The sequence below is a fragment of the Rhodnius prolixus genome, unplaced genomic scaffold, assembly GCF_049639745.1.
Source record: "Rhodnius prolixus isolate KJV_2025 unplaced genomic scaffold, Rpr scaffold_10, whole genome shotgun sequence".
Taxonomy (NCBI): domain Eukaryota; kingdom Metazoa; phylum Arthropoda; class Insecta; order Hemiptera; family Reduviidae; genus Rhodnius; species Rhodnius prolixus.
The window spans coordinates 25,499,506-25,510,736 of NW_027411615.1; the positions used below are offsets into that span (position 1 = coordinate 25,499,506).

General features: G+C 30.3%; 2 protein-coding genes across 2 annotated transcripts; one reads left to right on the plus strand and one right to left on the minus strand.

Annotated features, from left to right (window-relative positions):
- Window positions 1-1,173: 1,173 nt before the first annotated feature.
- On the minus strand, window positions 1,174-3,067 carry LOC141457284 (glycerate kinase). Its single transcript, XM_074134030.1, has one exon. The coding sequence runs from the start codon at window positions 2,776-2,778 to the stop codon at window positions 1,285-1,287; it is 1,494 nt and encodes a 497-aa protein (XP_073990131.1). The 5' UTR covers window positions 2,779-3,067; the 3' UTR covers window positions 1,174-1,284.
- Window positions 3,068-5,683: 2,616 nt separating this feature from the next.
- On the plus strand, window positions 5,684-9,172 carry Bka (FCF1 rRNA-processing protein Bka). The gene is made up of 7 exons (XM_074134047.1): window positions 5,684-5,910; window positions 6,572-6,654; window positions 6,965-7,021; window positions 7,114-7,262; window positions 7,345-7,505; window positions 7,581-7,675; window positions 9,074-9,172. The coding sequence occupies exons 1-7, from the start codon at window positions 5,908-5,910 to the stop codon at window positions 9,120-9,122; spliced, it is 597 nt and encodes a 198-aa protein (XP_073990148.1). The 5' UTR covers window positions 5,684-5,907; the 3' UTR covers window positions 9,123-9,172.
- Window positions 9,173-11,231: the final 2,059 nt, after the last annotated feature.

The following is an 11,231-nucleotide window of genomic DNA, read 5'->3' on the forward strand; positions in this document are numbered from 1 at the left end:
CAATAGTTTGTTGAATGATTTGATTCATGATGCTGCATAATGTCTTGAGCTTGTGGCTGTCTTATCTAGCTTTTTTCATTTTTGAGGAACAATGAAGTTACAAATCTGGTCAGAAGCAACAGAAAATAAGCTAGAATTAATTCAGATTTTTGTAGAATCTTCCAGCGAAAATTGTTTAAATGGACAAAAATTTAAACGTAAACATATAAAAAGTATTTCAGAGATGAAATTATTTCATTATTTCAAGCTCAAAGGTTTTAGGTTCTATAGGGAAGCTAACAATCGATTCTTTCAACGTCCATGTGGTCAATATTATTCTATTATCCAACCTAGTGTATCCTCGTAACATCAAACATGAACAAAAAAAACAAAAACAAAAAATGGATCTTGAGTATTTCCAATGCAGTTAGCATAAATCTTATCTTTAAATGATTCTGGCATAGACTACTTCCACGAATTTTTAACTCCTTGCTTACTTCTAATGAGGTGCCATTCCATAATTTGACTAAGTAATAGCAAATCATTCATCCTGAACGTCTTCACTTTCATACCTGCAGATTAGAGATGGATAAACATTTTTACCTTACATGAAATAAGAACACGGCTCTTATCATCAAACCCAATCTTAGTGTTTTCTTACAAATCTTGGTCGTTCTCCTAGCATATGGTAATTCTAGAAAAATTTATTAAAATTAGGACAATGAATAACTCTCAAAATATGTTGGTATAACAGGATTTATAACAAGGGGGGAAGAGGTAAAAAAAAGTACGCTTATGACTATAGTTTCAAAATATTTAATAAACATTTGAACTTTGAAATATCACTCTAATTCTGGTGTAAGAAATATAGTTTATTTACGACTAGCAAAACATATTTATAAATGGTTTAAAATTATAATTAGTTCATAGACTTAAAAATTTAATTCCAGAAATTAACATTCTTTAAACTATAACCAACATTAAAGAAATGAAAATATGAACAGATAAATCTACTAGTAATCAGGTTCTGTCAGATATTCAACTTCATTTAATTTTCTTATATATTAAGGGAAGGACAATATCTCCAGTTGACTAACTTCTAGTAGATTTTGAATAATTATTAGAAACTGATAATAAATGGGAATTCTCAAGAAACATATTTTTTATACTTAATACCTTTCTTGAAAGGCACACTTTTTAAATAAAAAAGTACAAATAAGTGTTTATTTAAAACCTTCAATTACAAAACGTTACAAATATTAGTTTGATAAAAATAATACTAAAAGTAATTGCAAGTCTACACAACTAAACTTTTGACTGTATAGTCAATATATTAATGTCCATAACATTGGTTCCAGTCATGCCATTTATAAGCAGATCTTCCCCACCATTCAGCACTGAATAATATCTATATGAATTGTTGTCTTTAACGAAGGCATGTGGATTCAGATGTTGGGCAGTGGCGTGCTGACATTGGCCATTGTAAGCTATAGCTCCAGCAGCATCTGTTGGGCCATCAATCCCATCGGTGCCACCACAAAGTAATACAACATTAAACAAATCAATAACATGTAATGATTTAGCCAATTCATCTAGGGCTATAGAAAATCGTAATGCCATTTCTTGATTCCTACCACCAATTCCTTTGCCCTTCACTTTTACAGTCGTTTCTCCCCCTATAAGAATACACACTTTGTTCTTGGAAGTTGGCTGGAATATTTCTTTCGCTAAACCATCTATTGCAGTTTTATCCATACAAAGATGTTGACTTATTTTTTCTAATTCACTTGAAAACACTTTACAATTGATTGTTTTACCAAGAGCTTGGCAGACTAAACCAGCCATTTTAGCAACTCCTTCGGCAGCTTGACCGACATCACCCACAAGAGAGCAGGACATCACTTTACTTACATAGCCATCTTTAGCCGTGAATTCTAAACCAGCTTTTAATGCTGTTTTGTTGTTTCCTATAACATGAGTCACAGCATTCCTAAAATATTTTTGTTGATCTTCATCTTCTTCTTTTATCAGCACTTCCACCATATGGGATGGAATTGCTTTAATCAAGTCATATTTTTTTAAAATATCAATGGCTAGTGATTTAGGCACTTTATCTGGAACTGTTGGTCCACTTGCAATGACATCCAAGGGATCATCAACCACATCTGATAATACCAAAGCTAATGTTTGTGCTGGATACGCCATTCTTGTTAATCCACCACCTTTAACTAAAGATAGACGTTTCCGCACAGCATTTAATTCTGTAATATCAGCACCTGCATTAGCCAAGCGTTTTGTCACAAACAGCTTTTCTTCCAAGGTAACAGGAGGTACTGGATATGGTAGAAGAGCGGAACCTCCACCAGAAACTAATACAAGCAGCAAATCTTTTTCAGTCAACGCTTTTATTATGTTAACAATTGATTTTGAAGCCATAAAGGCTTTCTCGTCTGGTACATTACCCTTAGCACCTTCAAAAACTTTAATTATTTTTGGTGGATAAATCTTAGTTTGCGAAATAATTCCTTCTGGAACACTTATCACGCCTTCACGAACATGTTCTCCTACAATTTGTTCTGATGCTAGTGCCATATCTAAAGCAGCTTTACCAAATCCAACAATGTAGCAATTTTTTTCAAGCTTATATTCATTGCCCTTAAGTATTAAACTATTACCTTTCTTTTGGAGTTCTTGACTGATAAGTATTTTAGGATTCACAGATTCCACACAGTTTTTATAAACTAGCTTTACGTAATTCTTTAAATGTTTTAACTGGCTCATTACTTGAACAGCTTCCATAACAATTATATAATTTCACTGAACAAAATAAACATTTAATTTATAAAATTAAACATATGCAAACAATGCACTCTCTGTTGTGTAACCTTCAATCTTTTTTTTTTTTTTTTTGAAGGTTACCCAATACAATATAGATAAGAGTTTAAATTGTTTTGCTACAATCATTAATATTTCTTAATTAACATTACGTAGTAAATTTAATTCCGTTATTTAATGAAATAAAAACAATTTATTTAGAAGTTAAATATTTTGTCACCAAATTTTCATGCCATGATTTTAACATACCTCTGGGGATTAAAAATAAATTTCCTCCACTTAAGCTTAATTTTGGTTGGTCTTTATTCATCAGATGCAACAACTCACTTTGAAAAAATGTGAGAAAATTGTTACATTAAATTTAAAAAATTAAAAATGAAAAACAATATACTTATGATTTTCATTGAATTGTATAGTACTCAATTTCTCATTTTTTGAAGAAGACGTTTATGACTAATCTATTTAATTAATGCTTTAGCGAGTAAAATTACACGAACAGAAAAGAACATGACCTGCCCTCAACTACACGTAACATTGACGGCTGCGCCGTTACTAACAAGTAGTGATGGGCTATTTGAGCGGACTCGTTCCATTGGAACGAGTCCGATGGTGGAACGAGTTGATTCAAATCCCTATTTTTAAAAAAAGTGATTCCGCCCCGCCCCAAAAAATTTAGGCAAATAAAAATGAAAATGAGGCAGCAGAAGGTTTGGAACGATTAAACATAAGAACAAATGTCACGCAATTTATTATATTATTATATCATTAAATGTTAGCTTTCCCAGTTAATAACAAAACTATATTTCTTTAACACACATTGAGTACTATCCCTAATTTCCAATTGCTCTGATAAATATAAAATTAACAACGTAATACAAATATTAACACAAAAATAGGCTAGTCAAATATAAATTAAAGCAATGCAGTTTTGTCATTATCTAGCTTGACCACTAGAAGACTGGAGTTAACTTACTTCAAGAGTATTCAAGGTAGAGAAACGGAAATGGGTAGGAAATTATTCCATAAAAATTCTAACCCTTCAAAATTATAATTACTCATAATATTTATTAACTAAGAATTGAATATCAAGCTTTTAAAATATTATCTTATTGTTTTACAAAAAGAAAAAGCTGTGTGCTTAATCTTAAACTTAGCGCTGGACACTCTTACTCTCATCTTCATTGGCGTAAGCTTGAACGTGTACATGTCAGCTAGACGGTCAAAGTAAAACTGGGCCAAAATTTAGTATTACCTAACTGGTTTACTTAGTGTAGTATCCCTCCCACTCTATCACCTATTTCACAAACATTCATCGATTGAAAATATTTTTTAGTTAAATATTCGTTTCATTGGAATACAAAAAACATTATAACGCTTTCTTAAGATGATTTGAATTTTTAAAATTTGTTTTTGTCCATTACTCTTATAAAATACGAAGAATTTCAAATAAAATATAATATACAAACACAGAATGATCTAGTGTGCAGGTGGAGTCAGTCGTAGTTTCCATGACAACGGAACCGTTAAACGACTCCGGCCCAGCTCTAGCATTTTCATTGGTTAAATCCACTGGAGTTGGTGGAGTCGAATCCGGAGTGATTTAAATCCTTTTGAAACCGGACTCGTTCCATTTTTTCGTTCACTGAATCTAGCCAATAGAAATTGCTGGAGCTGGAACCGGAGTTGTTTAACGGTTCCATTGCTATGGTAACGAGGACTGACTCCACCTGCATACTAGATCATTGTGTTTGTATATTATATTTTATTTGAAATTCTTCGTATTATATAAGAGTAATGGACAAAAACAAATTTTAAAAATTAAAATCATCTTAAGAAAGCGTTATAATGTTTTTTGTATTCAAATAAAACGAATATTTAACTAAAAATTATTTCCAATCGATGAATGTTTGTGAAATTGGTGATAGAGTGGGAGGGATACTGCAGTAAGTAAACCAATTAGGTAATACTAAATTTTGGCTCAGTGTTACTTTGACTGTCTCACGGTTATGTACACGGTTAAACTTACCCAATGAAGATAAGAATAAGAGTGTCCAGCGCTATGTTAAAGATTAAGCACACAGCTTTTTCTTTTCGTAAGATAATAAGATAATATTTTTAAAGCTTGATATACAAGTCCTAGTAAATAAATATTTCTTTATTTATGAGTAATTATCATTTTGCTTGAAGGGTTAGAATTTTTTTTATGGGAATAATTTCCTACCCATTTCCGTTTCTCTACCTTGGATCCTCTTGAAGCACGTTAACTCCAGTCTTCCAGTGGTCAAGCTAGATAATGACTAAACAGCATTGCTTTAATTTTTATAATTGACTAGTCTATTTTTATGTTAATTTTTGTGTTACGTTGTTAATTTTATATTTATCAGTGCAATTGGAAATTAGGGATAGTACTCAATGTGTGTTAAAGAAATATAGTTTTGTTATTAACTGGGAAAGCTAACATTTAATGATATTTTTTAATAAATTGCGTGACATTTTTACTAATGCATAGGGTAAGTACAGAGACCGGAATCGGTGAACGAGTTGTTGGAATCGATTCCAACCCTGGAACTGATTCAAATCCAACGAGTCCAAAGACGGACTCGTTCTGCCCATCACTACTAACAAGAACCACCAAGTAGTTCAGTTGCAAATGGTTAAGTCGTTATTTCATTGAGTTTGTTACCTTGGAGGTAAGAATTGGACTCTTACCAATATGAATCAAATGACAATCGATTACTAGAAAAATTAATTTAATGTACAGTGTACACCATATATGCACTACACTGACATAATGCTTACATTTTAGGAAAGATTTTCAGTTTTTTAGGTTCATAATTTTTTAGGTTAATGAGATTGGTTCATATACAAAGCGTAACTTTTATTGGATTTACTGTCCCATTGATTAACCGAAAACGATTAATTTCAGTCGATTTTCTGTAGCTATCATTGTATAAGAAGGTTTCACATTCACGGTTTGAAAGTCCAACACGCGTGTCAAGTGTGTGTATCTTAGCTTCTCTCATATTTTCTCCTTTGTGGAAGTGTATTCAATCTGCAGTTACATTATAGTAAACTTAGGTTTGGAAATTAGAAATGGTACGTAATTTTAGCTATGTATAGAAAAATGAAAAAACGGAAATACTGTTTAAGTGTACTTAATAATGTGGTATTCCTAATTCAGCAATAAAAGTGGACATTATATTGGTTTTTAAGATAGTATAATTGCTCTTTTAAGTAAATGATGTAGTTGAAGTAAACGCAATTTTTTTAAGGACGAGTTAAGACTAGTAAAAATCATTTCAATTAACAGATTTATAATTCACTTTAGATCTTACCTACGACAGAGGGAATACAACAGTTAAAACCAGAACTGCATCATACATTTTGGCGTTGTACGCTTTCATTTTTTGATCTTGAATATTAATAGAAGTAAAAAGATAACTTAAACAAAAAGGCGATCTTGCAAAGGTGCTGCAAGTAAAACATAAAAGTTTTTTTTTTAATTTAGTTCTTATGGGATCTATCTTCAATTTCTTGATGTGTTTCATTTTCTTTTTTTATGTATAATATATATATATTTTTTCACCTATTGTGACAACATTGTTTTAATAGTTACATCATTAGATAAAATATAATTTTTTATGTAAGAGATGAAAATACATAATTCCCTATTGTTGAAAAATATCCTATTTAGTTAGTCTTCATCTACGAATAATCAAGTATATAAATACTTTTATATGAACTTTTATTTGTTTAGGCCAGAGGAAAACAAACCCGCAAATATGTCAAACAGAAATTCGCCCAGATGAAGAAAATGATTAGTGTTAAAGATCCCAGGATGTAAGTTTTTCAAAGAAATCCTCTTTATTAAAAGGCTGAAAATTTTAATTTTGCAGTTCCAATTAATGAATTCAGTTTTTCTTTAATACTGAATTGTTAATTGAGTAATTGATTTTCATTAGAAATGGTCACAAGAAATTTAGTCAATGAAATTCCTACCCATTATTTTATTTTTGTAAGAGTAATTGATTTAATTAATCTAAAATGATTAATATCATATTAGCAGTAAAAAGTACTTTTAAATAATTCTTTTTATATGTTTCTTAAAGTTGAGATTCCAATCACATTCGTTAATATTTTAATTTTTCAGAGCTGCTAATCAAGAAAAAGATAAAAAGAAGAAAGTAAAAAAAATAGTAAATGAAGTGTAAGTACTAATATTAATTATTAGAGTTAAATAAATCGCATTTAAAAAAAATAATAATAATTTAAACTGATAGTAACTAAGATATTTTCTAGGCCTCAAGTGAGCTCAGCACTGTTTTTCCAATATAATACTCAACTAGGGCCACCGTATCATATTTTGGTAGATACCAATTTTATTAATTACTCCATAAAATATAAATTGGATATAATTCAATCTATGATGGATTGTCTGTACGCTAAATGTAATTATTATTTGTTCAATAACCAGAATAATACTTTCCAAAATATAAAACAGATATAACTTTTTTGTTTATTTCTTTTTAGGTATACCTTATATTACGGATTGTGTACTTGCAGAAGTTGAAAAGTTAGGCCGTAAGTACAAAGTTGCGTTAAGAATAATGAAGGATTCTAGATTCGAAAGACTACCTTGTTTACATCGTGGTTCTTACGCAGATGACTGTTTAGTCCAACGAGTAACTCAGGTATTTTTTCTACGTTTGTTTAATTACAAATAACATTTCTTGTATGAATGTTAATTTTGTTACGGTATTTTTTAGCACAAATGTTACATAGTAGCTACAAATGATCGTGACCTAAGGAGAAGAATAAGGAAAATACCTGGCGTTCCTATTATGTATATTGCACATCATAGGTATTATACTTTATAATTACCATATTAGCAATACTTAAAGTTTACAATTATTTTTGTAATTTATAGTGCCTTCTAAGGAAATTAGTTGCTATATCATAATTTTACGTGGACCAATGATCTTAGATATTGATGACTCTTAAAATGAATATATACATACATGTATAAGGTTCCTCAATAGTTAGAGGCAAACCACGTGGTTCTTGGTTTGATTCCCGGTCCTGGTCTTGGATTTGATTTAATGGTTAATATAAGAAATTTACAGAAAAGTATATTTGTTTTTACTTTTGCTGCCCATGACACCTATTTGGTTATTGGGCGTAAAGCTTTCCTGGAAAAAAAATGCATTACTTTACCATACATTTTCGATATTGTAACTAGTAATTGTGGTCAAAACTCCAACACTGATCTTAGAAAAAAAAACAACTAATAACGGACTTTATTCATATTATACCTCTTATGAAAAGAACTTGCTCTAATTTCGTTTTCTAATTCTATTGCATATTAAATGCATTTTCCCAGGATTAAAGATATTTTTCATGGGATTATTCTTTTTCTTTTTTTCTTAATAGGACAAACTAAACAGAGTTGTTGCTTAAGGGAAAATTCTTGTACTTCAACTTTTTCAGTTCCATTATTTAAATCACTGGAGATCAATTTTTATTAAACATATTTTTCAAAACTTTAATAGGTTTCTATAATAAAAGAAATGAAAAAGTAATTTGTACCGATTCTGCTATAATTTCTCTGTATGAAGAAATTCTCTTACCACTAATTTTGTTTTGCACTTGTTTCTTACAGTGAGTACAATTCTGAAGTTCACTAGTTTTCTTATAAACAGTATTGTTGAATATCCTGAAATGTTTACCTATTTTTTCACATATATTCAGCAATTCTTATGTCTTTACCTTTAAAATATTCTGCTTTCTATCAATGATGATGTATAAAGAGAGTTCCAATTCTGTGATATTAATATTTTTTAAGTATATATTGCCAGAAAGAAACACTGAGAATTTGTACCTGTATTCTATCTTTTATATTTTAAAAAAAAAAAATCGTTACTTTTGAGTAATTGACTGCACTTTTATGCTTTATTTTTCGCATAAATGGTCTGCTTATTCTTATGGAGAGTATAGTGCACGATATTTCTTATATTCTTTTCAAAAAAATTTAAAATAAAATCCCACTTAAAATGCTTTCGCTTATTTGATAATAAGTACCTAATAAGAAATTTTGAAGTATAAAAAACAATAATTACAATTGAAATACAACTAGCAGCAGTCGCTTGCTGATCTGTGGTCGATTTGATCACTGCCTTCTACTATAATCATATTTTGCCCTGGTTGTCTCAACTATTTTGTATTAACTTTTTTGGTTCTAATATTTATGAATTTATTTTAGGTACACCATTGAAAGAATGCCGGACGCATATGGTGCGCCAAGAGAATGATTGTTATAGTTTTGTTTTTTTTGTAAATAAATAAAATATTTGTCATATAACATTTCTTGCTTTATTTCTAAGCATTTCTGCTTTGTTATGCGTAAGGTTTTCAGTATTTCCTTATGCTTTCCAACACTATTTCTCCATAAGTTAGTGAAATTTAGAATATCGATAAGAGTAAGTATCTGTTTATAAAAAGTTTTTTGTTCTAAAGTAGATTAAGAAAACTATTTTTTTGATAATTTTAAATTACAAGGAGATATCCTTTATATTTTTCTTAGCCTTTAGGTAGTTGAAAATACATTAACTAGTGTTTAGTAGAGTTTTGCTTTTGCAAAACTTTAAAACTATTAACTTTGTTAATAGAATGAGTTATTTAAAATTACTTTAATTAACATTTTTAAATTGAGTCTGAAGCTGCTTTCACCACTAGGAATCGTCGAGGAGTAAGCATGTGAGAGTAATGTGTTTTAGGATGTTGGTTGATCTAGAGTAACAATTTTCGAACTTGGGAAAGCCGGATAGTGTAAGTTTTATTGCTTAAACTAGTTCGCATTGTTCTTGCTTAAGCTGATGGAAAAGATTTGTGAACACAGCTTCAGTTCGTGATGTACATAACCTACGTGAATCATTTCAAAAAAATTAATCCTTTTATGCCGCAGAGGTTTGAAGTAAAAAAAAAACCTTATATATTGTCGGTAAGCTGATTTCTTTGGGAGAAAAAGATAATTCTGGTCACTGAAAACACTAGTGCAGAAAAGGTATGAAGAAAAGGTAACATGGTAGAGGGAATGACAGTCTTCCGATGAGGTGCCGCAACATTAAAAAGTTATAACTTGGGGATTTTCTTATCAATAAAAAACTCTATACTTAACAACTGTGACACTTTTATTAGTAGTGAACTGCAATACCTATGGACGTCTTTTCAGCATTTGTCCTCATGTTTGTTGAAAAGGTTTCTATATCAGCTGATGTTTGACATTGATGTAGGGAGGTGCGGATTGAATTGGCTAGCATGAAAAAATTGTTTCTGTCTGTACCCAATATCGCTCACGTCTATTTATCTTGGGTCAAATAGGTGTCTACATTTTAGTGATTCTAAAAAGAGTTTTCGAGTTTAAAGCCTGGGGAAATACAGCTTGAATTAGACTAATACCTCGTTACTGCTCTTGTTTGACGTTTAATATAGTTTTAATTTTTTTATTAGTATAATGTCTAGGTCTGAAATTCAGTTAGACTGGGGAAAAAATTCTTAAATTAGACTGCAATTTTAAGCCATTTTGTGTAAACATGAAACACTTATTTCACACATGTAAGCCTACAACTTTTATTTGAATTTTTTTAAAGGAAAATTTCATTTAGGGCACTTCTGTAAAAGGGATAGAGAGGCATCCTTAAAAGTGCCGTTACGGTCCTCGGAGGGTTAAAAATGTATAGTTGAAATTGCGTGTAAAATATATACACATATATCGAAGTATAACTTTACGATATAAATATTTAATTTATTTAGATTGCTTTAAAAATTTGTACTATTCAATTTTTATAGTTTTTATTTCGATGCATGAGAATAAAGTTCAGTTATTGCTTCACTTTTGTAAAATAGTAATAATAATTCGTGAAAGACGTAGTATCTTATAGCAAACTTCGGTAGTACCATGTCAGTTTCAGTTAAATGTACTGTTTCACGATCTGAATTAAGGTTAATTAGAATTAATTATTCCCTAATCTAAGTTTGAAGAAAATATAAGATATCTTGAGAAATTGAAATTTTAAAATTGTACTTACTGAAGATGTGAGTTGAAAAGATTGAATGTCAGGCTTCCAACTTTAGGCACCTTGAAACTCTGAGAGTTTTGTTGCGAATACCGTCAAGCGGCGGTGTAAAAGCTTATAGTAGCCCTTGGCTAGAAATTAAATTTTACCGAGATCATATTTGTAGTATTAAGAAAGTACTATAGATTTATTTTAGTATGAGAAGCTTTTTTATTTTTAGCATTTTAGCAATCATGCTTTTCTTAGCATGATCAGTTTCAGATTTTCTTGCTTCATCAAAAGTTGATTCATCAGTTTGGAGTACAGAATTTGAATTCGCTTACACAACTGCTGCCAAATACTAAA

What these genes read in the sequence shown, in the direction of transcription:
- LOC141457284 (XM_074134030.1), bottom strand. Translation starts at nt 2,778, where the DNA reads ATGGAAGCTGTTCAAGTAATGAGCCAGTTAAAACATTTAAAGAATTAC.
- Bka (XM_074134047.1), top strand. An exon ending in AAAAAAATAGTAAATGAAGT is followed by an intron (nt 7,022 to 7,113) that starts GTAAGTACTAAT and finishes GATATTTTCTAG; the next exon opens with GCCTCAAGTGAGCTCAGCAC. An exon ending in ATGTATATTGCACATCATAG is followed by an intron (nt 7,676 to 9,073) that starts GTATTATACTTT and finishes AATTTATTTTAG; the next exon opens with GTACACCATTGAAAGAATGC.